General features: G+C 46.5%; 1 protein-coding gene across 1 annotated transcript; it reads left to right on the top strand.

Moving 5' to 3' along the window:
* Positions 1-1,502: 1,502 nt before the first annotated feature.
* On the top strand, positions 1,503-3,056 carry LOC136196909 (uncharacterized). Its single transcript, XM_065986568.1, has one exon. The coding sequence runs from the start codon at positions 1,503-1,505 to the stop codon at positions 3,054-3,056; it is 1,554 nt and encodes a 517-aa protein (XP_065842640.1).
* Positions 3,057-14,115: the final 11,059 nt, after the last annotated feature.

The following is a 14,115-nucleotide window of genomic DNA, read 5'->3' as shown; positions in this document are numbered from 1 at the left end:
GCATGAAGATTCGAAGCCGGTGTTTCTATGGAGCTTGATATCTCTCTGGCTCGTCCTTGGAGCTCCGAAGCGTCCCGTTGTTCTGCTGTCGAAGATTGCGCTGCGGCAATCATCCGAAAAGCAGCAAAGGTCGAAAAGTACGACGCCAACATTCGGCCCTCAGGCGCAGCTGCAAGGTTTTACCCGCTCGTCTTCGAGCAGTTCGGTCACTGGGAAAGCTGGCAGACGAATTCTTTAAAGTTTTCCTGACGCACGTCGAGCGCACCAGGGGAAAATCCGACCGAAATCAGTTCGCCTGCTACTGGAGGCGCCGCTTTTCCGTCCTGCTGCAGTATAACCCACAAACTGTCTCGAATTTTCGGTCTTTTTTCTTTTTCAGACTTATCGACGGAGCGCAAACGCCAGTTCAACCTCATCTAAGACATAGCTAATTTATTCTTTCCTTAGTTAGACGTTGTCTCTAGTGCATGTCACCTTCTCTGCCGTTTGTTTGTTCTCAATAATTCTCCTTCTCGCTTACTCATCTTTGAAGACTCTTTCCGAATTGGCCTCAACGAAGGCAAAATTCTAAAAGTTACTATTCTATAATATTAAATATCATTGCCATGCAAGGCAAATATTCAATCATTTGTCAGTTTATTAGTAGAAAGACACAAAATGTGGATGGGAAAGTAACATCTATTTTTATACAAATATTAATATTTTATTATGATTACCACATAATAAAGAAAAATGGCCTATTGGTCCGTGCACCTTTCGGTCATTCTATATTTCGTATTTCGTATTCTGTATTTCGTATTTCTTACTAGTATTTCCTCTTTTGTATTCTGTGTTTCGCATTTCGTATTCTGTATTTTGTATTTATTGTCTGTATTTTGTGTTTCTTACTAGTGTTTCGTATTTTGTATTCTGTATTTCTTATTTTTCATTCTGTATTCCATATTTCGTCTTTAGTGTTTCGTATATAGTATTTCGTATGTCGTTTTTTGGATTTCGTATAATAGACCCTTTAAGGGGGCGTGATTTTTTAGAGCATGCGCATTTGTTGACGGTAAAGAGTACAATCAATAACGATTATTTTCTGCGCATTTGTCGAAGAACGAGAGAGTCTGGCGTCGAACGGGCATTGGATTACGGTAGGCTTTGTTTTGACAGACTCAAGCATTTGCTTCCTGGGTTAATTTGTAGTCGTTATCGCCGCAAACTGCGATGTCGCCGCCATCTTGAGAAACATATACTCGGCTGCAACTTCGTTCCAAAAGCCCACACAAACAGCGCACCTTCACCGCCGGATGGAGCGTCTACAAACCTACTCACCCACCTTCTGCCTTGAGGTAAGCGTTTCTTCTAACGGCGCAAATCGCCGATACAGCGTCGCACGTCGGCGTAGCGTCTTCAAAAGCGAAAAATTACACAACACGTCGCCACAAATCTTGTCTTACCGGTATCGTACGCCAATATTCTGCGTCTGCGCGTCACACTACGCTCTCGATCGCAGCACGATGGCTTCGTCGTCGTCTACTCCAAGCTATCGACAGTGCTGCGTTCCAGGCTGTCACAATCGAAAAAATCGCTGTCCTCAACTACCTGGCGGTACGTCTCTTCTGTGTGGGTGCTCATCGCTTAGCAGCACAAGCTGCCCGAACGCCGCATCAATATTGAAGCTCTTCTCCTTGTCATCTATGTCGGAGACGGTGCGCAAAATTGTCTTACGGAGAATATCTCGTCAAGATGCGAGAGGCCGCGATTGGATTCCTGGTTCAAGCGCTGTCATTTGCAACCTTCATTACGAGGAGAGACGGGGTCCAAGTGCGAAGGACAAGAATATCCTGCCTACAGTATTCTCTCACAAGACATATCGGACAAGTCGACTGTCAGCGATACCTGAGATCGAAGGGATTTGTGCAAGCTCAGAAGATTTCGTAACAGCAGATCCCGTTGCTGTTGAACATAATGATGATGATGTTATGATGGCTGTTCCGCCTGTTTGCGAAGAAGAGTGCCAGCGAAAGGACTGCGCTGAACTGCGTGACGAGAACGCACAGTTAAGAATCGAAAGATCGCGGCTTCAGGTTGCCTTGGAGAAGAAAAGATTTTGCATTGATTCACTGACATCTGATGCCGCAGTGAAGTTTCACACAGGGATCGTTGGGTTGAAAACGTTTAACATACTGTGGGCATGGTTGGAGCCTGCAGCAAAGAGCATTGTTCTGTTTCCATCAACAAAGGGTGTCACAGATCAAACGGTTGAAAGAATTCGTCTTGATCACGGCTATCCCGCCCGTCAAATGTCGGGAGCAAGTCGAAAAATTTGTCTGCAAGATGAATTTTTTATGGTTCTGCTGAGACTACGATTGGGCCTCTACGAAGAAGACTTAGCATATCGTTTTGGCGTTTCTATAGCTTACGTTTCAAAGGTCATGGGCGCATGGTTGCCGTTCCTTTTCAAACATTTCTCAAAAATAATCAGCTGGCCTCAAACAACCGCGGGTCCCAAATGGGACGTTTTGGCGTACTTCCCAAACACAGTAGCGGCAATCGATTGCACAGAAATATTTACCGAAAAGCCTCGAAAACTTTCTACTCAGAAAGCAACGTTTTCTTCCTACAAAAATCACACGACGGTAAACTATTTGGCGGCTATTGATCTCTATACTGGTTCATTTGTGTACATGTCATCGGGATTCCCTGGTTGTACTTCTGACAGAAAGACTGTGGAGAAAAGTGGTCTTCTTGAGCTTGTAAAACCAGGACAGAGAATTCTAGCTGACAGGGGTTTCAAAGTTGCCGACTTGCTTGCTGAACGTCAAGCGTTCCTGTCCATCCCGTCTTTCCTGAAAGGCAGAGCTCAGTTGACAGGACAGGAAGCACTTTACAGCAGAAAATTAGCGTCAGCTAGAGTTCATGTCGAAAGAGCTTTTGTCCGCCTAAGAGAATTTCATTACATTAACCGACGACAGAACAACAGTACAACACAAGGTACTTTGGATCAGATAATGATTATTACAGCTGCTCTCGTAAACCTACAGGTACGTCTCATCGGAGAACGTCACTAACAACACTTAGTAGTCACTCAGACATCAAGCGTTCTAAATGCAGCTTGCCTATTTGATTGTAATAACATGATGACAGACAACGTTTCATTTGGTCCCAGAAATGGTGGTCGATCTTGATTTCTTCAATGTGAATTTCAATTTCTGTGTATACAACAAAGTGAAGCCAATTCATCTGGCAAACTCCCATTTGTCCTGTCACTTGATAGTAATATTGATGATTCTTTTTTAGCTTAATCTCTCCGTTGTCGATGCTAAGGCAAAAATTGGGATCCTCGAGAGCACGAACTATACTTGAAAATCTATGTTTGAATGGGCACTTAACTTCTAGCAGTCCTTTGCTGCCGTCTGCAAGTACGATCATACGGTCCGGTGATGCACCTATGAAATGAAGATCTTCGTCGACGTAGAATCCACAGGTATGAACACTACGTGGTGAAGTCACGCGCTTGTACTCTTCTACCGCTTTCGATTCCGTAGATCGGCCGTATTTGATTGGTGCTAGACCTGACAAATCTTCGTTTCCAAGCAGGCGTTTTACTGATGACGGTGGCAAAAGGCGTGGCTCGCCATACTTGCATACCAAACTAAAATTAGATGATGTTATTCTCAGTTGTCGAGCCTGATGCCACAGAGGCGTTAAAGCCTGGTCGGACGTCATTTCAGCAATAGCCTCGCGTTCACTACTTGACACATGCAACGCATCGACAAGATCTTGAACGGTAAGATTTTCTTCCAATTTTGACCTAGCAATGGCTTGCAGTTTTGCTACGGGATCGACGACACTGATCCGAGCCTGAAGCTCAGAAGACACGCTTTTCTCCCGATTTTCTCGCTCGATTTTTCTGTAATCGGTCCAAGAGCAGGAAACTTCCGCTTCTATAAACAGCGATTCGAGGTCGTCAATGCACAATGCTTCACCTTCCCATTCTTTTGCTTGCCCCACATGTCCAAGATCAAGATTTTTGACAAATGTGACGGCTTGTGCAGTGGTACCAGACGCACTAGGTCTAACCCAGGGCTTTGACGTGCAGCTCTGTTCTCCAAGAAAAGACACCATTATGATCAAAGCACAAATGTGTACGCAAGATTGCGTCTGGCCTGCTTTGCAGGTGCAGTTTCCTCCAAGGATCTGGAGACTCTCTCCGTCTGTTTTATCTGGTACATCCACGACAACAAAGGGTTTGTAAAATGGTGGTGTTGAGCACATTGTCGGTTTGCAACGCCCTTTGAAGAAGCCGCGTCCACCTTCACCGAAGTAACACAGACCGGTTAGATGACCGTCGCTCACAAGTCGTACTCCAGTATTCCAGCCTTTAGTATAACCACTAAACTGTTTGAGGTACGACTCGACCACGTCCTCGTCTAGCTTCGGAAAGTTGTCGACATCATCTGACCATGTCGAATCCTCTCGTGGAAGAATGCTATAATCCGGCGGCTGACTAACGTGAACTTGTACTTCCGCTGCTTCTAGCTCTGCCTCAAGTTCGTCGCGCCTCATTACACTGTTCACATGCGCCACAAGCTGTAACCTAGTTCCTCCGATCGGTGCATTACGACTGTGTTGTCGCAACCAATCCTTAAGCCGTGCGATAGTCCATCGAGCAGGATCGTCATAGCTTGGAGTAGACGACGACGACGCCATCGTGCTGCGATCGAGAGCGTAGTGTGACGCGCAGACGCAGAATATTGGCGTACGATACCGGTAAGACAAGATTTGTGGCGACGTGTTGTGTAATTTTTCGCTTTTGAAGACGCTACGCCGACGTGCGACGCTGTATCGGCGATTTGCGCCGCTAGAAGAAACGCTTACCTCAAGGCAGAAGGTGGGTGAGTAGGTTTGTAGACGCTCCATCCGGCGGTGAAGGTGCGCTGTTTGTGTGGGCTTTTGGAACGAAGTTGCAGCCGAGTATATGTTTCTCAAGATGGCGGCAACATCGCAGTTTGCGGCGATAACGACTACAAATTAACCCAGGAAGCAAATGCTTGAGTCTGTCAAAACAAAGCCTACCGTAATCCAATGCCCGTTCGACGCCAGACTCTCTCGTTCTTCGACAAATGCGCAGAAAATAATCGTTGTTGATTGTACTCTTTACCGTCAACAAATGCGCATGCTCTAAAAAATCACGCCCCCTTAAAGGGTCTATTCGCGTTCGTAAATCGTATTACTTACCCGTATTTCCTACTTCGTCTTTTATATGTCCATTGATTTGGCATAGAATACTATTTCAATGTGCTTGCATTATTCTCTTTACAACGCTTTAGTCAAAGTGAAATAAAACTTAATAGCTGCTTTAAACGAAGTGGAATCGCCATTAACATTTCCGAAATTCCATAGATGGAAATCGTCGATGAAAAAAGTAATCGCGTCTTGCAATTCTTTGCGGATGCTGTTCCAGTGGGTCTTGGCCGAAGTTACTTTGACGGGTCAAAGTTCCCCCTTCTTCTTCAAAACTTGTAACAGCTTCTTCAACTGTTGGTATTGAAGGAAATAGAACAGATCCTGTTCTTCTTGCGAACGAAGCCAAGGTGTTCGGAATTCCTTTTCCTGCATTACCAAAAATACTATCTTATCATTGTTTTCCATAGCGTTTTTACCGGGGATAACGTGGTTATTCCATGAAGAAACCATGATTTTGCAGCCGTGAGAAGCCACTTGCTTCGTTACTTCTGACACGGCAAATTGCTGTAGAGTGTCTTCCAGATCGATGTCATCGGCGTCGTTCATTTCATTCAAAGCTAGCTTTATCGGGTAGTTAACTCTACCGTTAACCTCCACCCAGATTCGCTCTATAGTATGATTCTGCCAGAAATCGTATCATGACAGGGACATATCGATTTGTGCACTACTTAGAATTACAGTCGTTGCCGACGTCTGAACAACAGGACGACGTTGAGGGTTTGTGCGGCAGCCAGATAGCATATCCTGCACGTGAAGCATTAGATAATGCTCACGACCATGGTCCACTCTTATAGTGTCCCAAATCCCGTGGGTCCAAAGAAGAGGTCTACAAATGAATAACATTGCTTCAAGGGTGCCACAACTTATATAAAACGCCTACTCAAAAAGAGATTCGTATATTGTTATAGGATTCTTTATCGACATTGTAATGAACGCTACAATCATCCCGAGAATCCATCAATGGCCGCATAGTGTGTCACTCCGTACATGACGAGCTTCTCATTTTGATCGACATGCAGTTTGTGTTCAAAATATTTTGCAGTATACGGAGTCGGGTTGGTTTGGCGCTCTGCGCGAATGTGCCTAAGCCTTTGATATCCGGGAGCAACAGTACGTAACGCTTGAGCGACTCTTCTGCTGCTCACACGAAATCCCTTTGCAAGCAGAAGTCCCTTAATGATCTTACCACCGTACGTTGGTCCAACCTAAATTGATAGCAGCAGAAATTGCACTTTCAAAATGGCAGATATTATACGTTATGTACGTACGTCTCTAATGGCTTCATAGACCATGCGATTGAGCTCTGTTTCGCTCAGTCCACTTCTTAAGGAAATAATGTGTTGCGCACAGAAACGACGTACACTCATCTCGCTGAATCCTCGTTGTCCAGGGTTTATAGCCGAAAGTCGTGCGCTGATCGCCTCGTGCGTCAGTCCTGATGCTACCATAGCACGCACAGCAGCCGCATTACCTTGATCCATTTTTCTACCAGACGTCACGTGATACCGAATGTAGACGTGCGCATGTCAGCAATCCGCCATTTTGCCCTCATGGAATTCGTTCTCGTTCGTGGGAGGAAGGAGTTTCGCCTTCGCCCGGCTCAAATAACTGCGACCAGACTTGCCTTGCTGTTTCAAGTAAGTCTTTATCAGCCAACAGAATGGCGATCGGCGTGTCGTGTCGACAAATTCGTTCGAACGGGCCCTCTCCAATTCTCCAAGTCTAATTTGCGCGTTCTTTGTCAATTTCGGACGTTTAACTAACATATTTTGTTCACAGATTGTTGAATTGACCGTTCATTTGGTCGACGATAACACAGGCCGTTCTGAGTTTCCCGACGCGGAAGGAAACTTCGATTTTGACGGTTTTCCTGGAGGCACACAGCTCGTCGTCCGCGGCGAGGCAAAAGATGCGTCGGGATTCCTCTCCCCGCCAACGAGCTCAAGGCAACCAGTTTATCATTCTACTCCATCACTATTTTCACCTTCTGGTCATACATCGTTTTCTTCTACCAACCCTCCCACCCCTCCGAGTGCGTACGGAGACAGCGAATCTTCGTCAAGCTTCTCGTAGAGCCAGTGCAAAAGGTGAACATGGGGTAGACCACGTTTTTGCCATTCGATTGAATAAGCGTGTGCGCGAGAGCGTCCAAAGATGCGCTTTTTGGTGAGAAGACGTATTAATTGCTTAACTTGAAGACGGAATACTCTAGCAATAAGATCGTGTCGGTCTTGGGGCGTTTGATTGGGAAGAAGTTCGCGAGTTATTTCTGGCCAATTAGGATTGCACGTCATTGTTATAAAAAGGTCGGGTTTGCCAAAGTTCTTCACGTAGGTCATTGCGTCTTGATATCTTTCGTGCATGTATCTGGGGCTTCCAACAAAAGTTGAGGGAAGAATGATTAATTGCCCAATGTCACGGACGTTGCCGTCGCTTTCAACAGCGTCTCTAAGTTTGCTATACTTCTCGGCACGCAGCTGCGTTTGATTAAAACGAAGGAAGTTTAATCTTTGCTGTTCTATTTTTGCGTATTGGTCAACCCAGAACTGATGCGAAAGTTTGTTGCTTCGAAGGAGGATATTGAAATCCGCTTCGCGGTACATCATTCTATAGCTGTAATATTGCTTGGGAGTTACGCGTTTGTCTGGATTTTGCTGTTTTGTTTTAGGGTCAATTTGGCATATTTCTAGGTTGTATCCGTCTTCACCTTGAGGAAAGAGTAAAGGATACTGCCAGGCGTCATAGCTACTGTGCGTCTCATTAACTCGCTGCAAGGGACCGTTGTTTCTGGGCTAAGAAGAACATCTCTATTCTGTGCTTCTGTTCCTTCAACTATCAAAGCAGCGACCTCTGAGGCGGAAGGAGCGTTGTATCGCCTAGAATGCTGCCCTACAGGAGTTTTGTCTGCTCTAATAAGGATTTTACGATCGCCGGAGGTGTTTTGTTCTAAAGCTGTTTTGAAAAGAGAAATGTATGGATTGCAATTTAGCAACATTTGCTGAATGTTGTAGACGGTTTGAAAGTGTAAGTCTGTCTGACGCCCTTGGCATTCTATTCTGCGCTGCGCTTGCTTGTTGTAATCTTCCATAAAGTATATTTGAAGAAACGATGGCTCTTCGCCTTCGTTTGGAAGTACAGAGCCTATTCTGTGATACACGTGTCCTTGAATTTTGAATGTGGGCATGAATCCCGGATCAACAATTCTGCGATCCGCTCCGAAAGAAGTCATTTGAAAACAGGAATTGTATTTGCGAATATTTTGTTGGAATTGCAAGAAGAGTGGACTCGCAGATGTCAGATATTCGTACAGTGGCTGTGGTGGAGGCGTCAAGTTGGGAAGTACTACTTTTCCGCTAGCACAGCACATTGAAGCAGTTTCTTTACGCCATTTGCGTGCTCGGCAGAAAGAGCAGGTGTCAGTCATTGTACGTATGTTGGCGTAGTCGTAAGACAGCGAAGGATTGTAGTGATAACCCAGCTGTTGTCGAGGTCGGGTGCACCGTTCTGCTGCTTGCTGTGCGCTAAGTCGCGTTGGTGCAATTGCTGGCGAGGAGGGTAATGCAATATTGGCGACTTCGGCGGTGGCGGGGGCAGCAGCTGCGTTCACATGAGCAATAGAGTCATTTCGTGCAGTTGATTGCAAAGGCATGTTCGTGATTGACGTCGGATTTGGTGAAGAGCTTGAGGAACGTTCTGTAATCGGAATTGAAAAGGAAGACAACGTAAATAGCAATTGCATTGGGACAACAGTTTGTCCACGGGCTGCAGAGAAGCGAAAATAGTAGAATTCGAAGGTCTAAGAATAATTAGTGGACTTGGAGCAGGTGCATCATTTGCGAGAACGCTATGACCAGGTGTGAAAGTGGTGATGGAACGGTGGCAGTCATGGCTCATTCTTGGCAGAGTGGCAATTCCTCGTCGTCTAGACAGAACAGAGAGACAATAGGCGTGTTCGCTATGAGGAAGAGGAGTTGGTGTTATACGAAGTAGGAATGTTCTAGAGAGACATCTTCACTTCGGTCTTTCACGTGCTCATGTACGCCTGTTTTTGATTTTTTACGCGCCGAAAAGACGTCAGACCGAGGGTTTTGGCGTTTTTTTGCATTTTTGTGTATTATTGCGCTCGTTTTTTGAGCATTTTGTTTTTTAGCTCTGGCCTAAGTCAAAGTGGCTTACTGTGGCAGGAGAGTGATGTTTTAGGGCGAGTAGAGCTTCGTCGCCGCGAAGCACAAGAAAAAGCTTTCAGGAGAACGGAGAGGCGCGGAAACTCTTCAAAACGCCACGAAAGTTGCTCGGGCGAGAATCTTCCGGGATATTAGACAATAAATGTCACGTGAATACATTGTAATTACTGTTGGCCAATATGCAATATTCGGTATGCAGTCCTTTATTTATCTTTCACAATCTCTAGTCTTTTCGCAACGGCGACTCACTGCAGATCATGCTTAGAGGAAAAAATGCAAACAGCAACGCTCATGCAATTGCTGGCAAACATGCATCAAAGAAAAAATGCGTCAGAACGGTAACGCAATAACCAACTTAAAGTGGAATCGAGTACCTTTCGTCGCAACGGCGACGGAAATTCAATGTTCAGTTTCGTTCTCGCTAGACGTCGACTCGAGGTCGATATCATCGTCCGGCGGTTTCAAGATGTGAGTTGCGTCGTCCGAATCCTCTTTATCAGCAAAAAGAGCTCTTTTGCACGATGACTGGCGATCGGCCTCAGCGAGAGAAACGGGCAAAGCAGAAGATGCGAACGCTGGAACGGTGCGACAAAGATCCGTAATTTCCATTGTTTGCACGTCATATTGGACGGTAAAAGGACAAGCTTGAAATAGATTCATGTGTGTAATGTCGTTGACATCATTTGATGAACAGATGGCCATGAGAAATTTCTTGGATGAGTAGAGGCGAGTTGACGTTGTGTCGTGCTGAACGATGAAAGAGGCGGAGGCGTCTGCTTCGCCCATCTTCATGTTCGCGATCGATGGACAGGAGAAGCATCTACCGAAGTCCGGCGTTTGCGGAATGGGAAGAAGGTGGCCTCGTCGGCAAGAAGGGCAGACTATCTGGCAATTGAGTTCAGAGATGACGCCGATTTTCGCGCTCATTATGATTGCGCGCTCCGGTTCTGCGTTCGCCGTCGATTGTTTTCCTTTTATGCCTGTAAGATCGGGTATCGGTTGTATGGCACCATCTTTTTTCGGCGTGCAAATGACGTTTGTTCCTCCGAAATCCGTAACCATCATGCGAGTGAAGAAGTAAGAACGGTTGAGTTCGACCACAGGAATGAAGTCGTTCCAGGGACTCATATTGGCAGTAGCGGTCGCGTCCGCGACGGTGATTTTCCGGACTCTGACGCCGTTTTCGGAGCGCGATTCAGGCATAGCGTCTATGACTCCGGCTGAAAAATTCACTCGCTGATACGGCACTTGCTGACCAAGTTGGTTCAATTGAATTGTTATCGGGTCGCTCGTCTTCGCGAGAGTCGTCGAAATTCCCACGTATTGGCGAGTCGACGGGAAGATTCCCGTTCGTTCCCAAATTTTGAACTCCATGTCGTCGCCGAGACGCGACGGCTGCGTGACGACGTTCGTGAGCTGGACGGGCTTCCGAGCTTCGATGAGTTGCCGTAATTTTTGTTCCTTCGGAAGAGAGTATCCGAAGAATCTCTTCTTTCCGACGTCGTCTTGCAGATATCCGTCGAAGAACGATCGCGCTCTGTCCTCTGCTCGTCCCGAAAAGACATTCACGTACCCGTGTACGTTTGCGCGATAGCCTATTGTACGAATAAGGAAGTATTTGCGACTAAATTCATCGCGAAATAAGCATTTCTGCACTGCATGATCTCACCTTTCTGGTCGTAGCCTATGTCGGCGAGAGTGGCGAAATCTCTTGGGGGTCCGTCCGGAAGATTGTACGGAGAACAACGTTTTCTCTGCGTCGACGAACGCTGCATGACGATTGAAACGATGTGATTCAGAAACGAATGAAGAGCGCGGTCGAGATTGAGATCGAGTGATCGCACGAACGATGATTTCGAGCCGAACGATGAAGAACGCGGCCCAGACATTGAGAGGGATGGCACGAATGATGATTTCGAACGATAAAAGCGCGGTTAAGATTGAGAGTGGTCGCAGGAACAATGATTTCGAGCCGAACGATGAACAGCGCGGTCGAGAGTGTGCGACGAAGGAATTCGCAGGTCAAAAGGGCGGCGCGAATCGTGAGAATAGCCAATCGCAGCACTGCCAACGCCACATACCCCGTACAACATAAACATACTTTCTATAATTTCATTATTCTCGTCGTGGGAACGCGGAACAGTCGGCGCCGTAGGCTAGACGAAACGTAGAAAGGCCCGCACGCGTCTACGATTCAGTGTCCCGGTATAGGCTGGTCTAGGCCCGTACGCGTCTACGAATTAGTGTCCCGGCATAGCCCCGTACGTCACTTCGCCTTTTGAGTATAGATGCAGTCCCGTATAAGTATTTATCTCGTATTTTAGTATCTTTTGCGTGTGAGTAAAACGCGCCAAAACGCTACAGAAATCTGGTTTTAGTACTTCAAATAGTACATTATTGGGGCCGGAGGACACTTTTGGAGTACTTCGCAAAGTTCTTTAGCGATAGAGGGCCTAAATCAGCCGTTGGCATCGATCTTTTCGTCGATCGATTTCTTCTCTTCTGCACCAGCTTCAGACGGACAACTAAATTTTTCGCAGCGTAGCTGTTAGGTAGTGTTAGGTAATAGGTAGTTAGGTAGGCGCATGCTCGGTGGGTAAGTCCCCGTTTGAAGACTCACAAATAGATCCCCTAAATAAGGACACAACAGTGGCGTAGTCAACAGGATTCTGATCGAAATGGCGACAGCGGTAGTGCAAAAAGTGCCGCACTTTGTCAGCGGCGGTGAGTGGCGCGATTTCGCCGAACAGCTCGCATTCCTCTTCAAGGCAAACGCGATCGACGACGGAGAAAGGATGAAGGCTATCTTACTAGCCAATCTACCACGCGAGGCTTACAAAACCGATAAAGACATCGTCCTTCCACGGAAATTAGACGACGACGCAGTCACGTACTAGTGCAAGCAATGGCCGAGCACACAAAACCCGAGCGTTCGGTGCTTGTGGCGCGTAGCGAATTTGTTAATTTGGTGCGTTTGGCCGAGGAAAATGTTCGCGATTACGTGGCTCGGCTAAAGCACGTGGCAAGCGACTGCAAGTTCCCGGACTGCAAGTTCCCCGACTGTTCTTGCCTGGAGCGGCTTCGCGATCGTTTTGTCTGCGGCATTCGCAATGATCGAATGGCGCGCAAGCTACTCGCCGAAAACACACACAGTTACCATTTGACAAAGCCGTTGAGATTTGTATTGGCGTGGAGCATGCCGCCGAAGTGGCCACGACATTAGTTGGAGGCAACCATCGACCAGCCACAGCGGGTCACACCGAACCTGTGCTCGCGATGACAAAGCGAGAATCGAAACCCTGCTTTCGATGTTTGGGGCCGCACTCACCGCAGACCTGCCCAAGGAAACAAGCTACATGATTTTACTGCAAGAAGAAGCGACACGTCAGCAGGTCGTGTATGCAAAGGAACCGCGACGAAAAAGGGAAATCAAGCACCAGCGCGGATGGAGACAAACGGGCGGAGAAGAACGCCTCCCGAGTCGACGACAAGGCGATCCATGTCTTCGAAGAAGAGGGTCCAGATTCGGATTTGGACGACGGACAATTTGTATGACTTGCGTGTTATACGGTAAAACGACGATTCTGCTTCCGCAACGGAGTTGTTTCAAATCGAAGCCTCGAAAGATGCTTTCAAAGTGATGGTGAATATAGACGGTCGGGAGGTACAGATGCAAGTGGACACCGGCGCCGCTGTGTCTGTGATAGGAGATGCTGAATTCAAACGCATCTTTGGACCGAAGAGATAGAAACAACGGAAAGCGTCTAGCTTGCGGCTCAAGACATATACCGATGAGATCGTACACCCCGTGGGGATGTGCTGGATTCGCGTTACGCACGTAGGACAGTCGGAAAAAGTACCTCTGCACGTGTTGCCCGCTTCGGGGCAACCGTTATTCGAACGAAACTGGCTACAAAAGAATAAGCTAAATTGGTCGCTATTCAAGCTGCAAAACGCTGTAGATGATCCGGTAAAGGAAGTTTTACAGCGACATGAGGCAGTATTCTCACCGGAGTTGGGGAAACTAAAAGGCATTAAGATAAGTAACGGGTCTGCCTTTCATTCGCCGGAAATCAGAAAAAAGTTTTCGAAAAGCTTTCTTTTTCTCTTTTTGAAGTTTCTGAGGCATGAATGTTCGTTAGTGTTGGCGGATTTGTCTTGATTAGTATAGTCTGCAACCTTAAGGCGTGTACTTGACGCACAAAATGTTTTAAGCAAAGATATCGCATAATATTATTTAGGATAACAAGTTCCACTCACACTTCTAAAATAAACCAAACGTAATTAAATTGATTACGCCTCATAACTGAGGTAAAAAAGAAGTTCGTTGCCGGAGAGTTCTCTTTGTCAGCGAATCTACAGAAACAGCAAAAGCCATGCACGCACCTTTACGGATATATCGCTACTTAACAAATCAATAAAAACGTTCTGCACTGACCTAAACATATTATTGGAAATATCTAGTAACTTCAAGTACAGCCTACGGTACGCTTATCTACAGCGTGGCTAGCCCTGCTTATATAATAGCACGTCATTGCGAGCCATTCAGGAGCGCTCATTATTAGAGTGGTTTATGTGGGTTATCCCACTCTTTGGGTCTATATACAACCCCGGCGAATATGCTATCGGATTAAATGTAACAGATCGCGTCGCCTTGCTGATGAGCCCCAATCGCGTCTTCTTAAATAGGCTATTT

Source organism: Oscarella lobularis, chromosome 16, assembly GCF_947507565.1.
Source record: "Oscarella lobularis chromosome 16, ooOscLobu1.1, whole genome shotgun sequence".
Lineage (NCBI taxonomy): Eukaryota > Metazoa > Porifera > Homoscleromorpha > Homosclerophorida > Oscarellidae > Oscarella > Oscarella lobularis.
The sequence above is the reverse complement of the archived record's forward strand: the minus strand, read 5'-3'. Positions and strand labels throughout refer to the sequence as shown.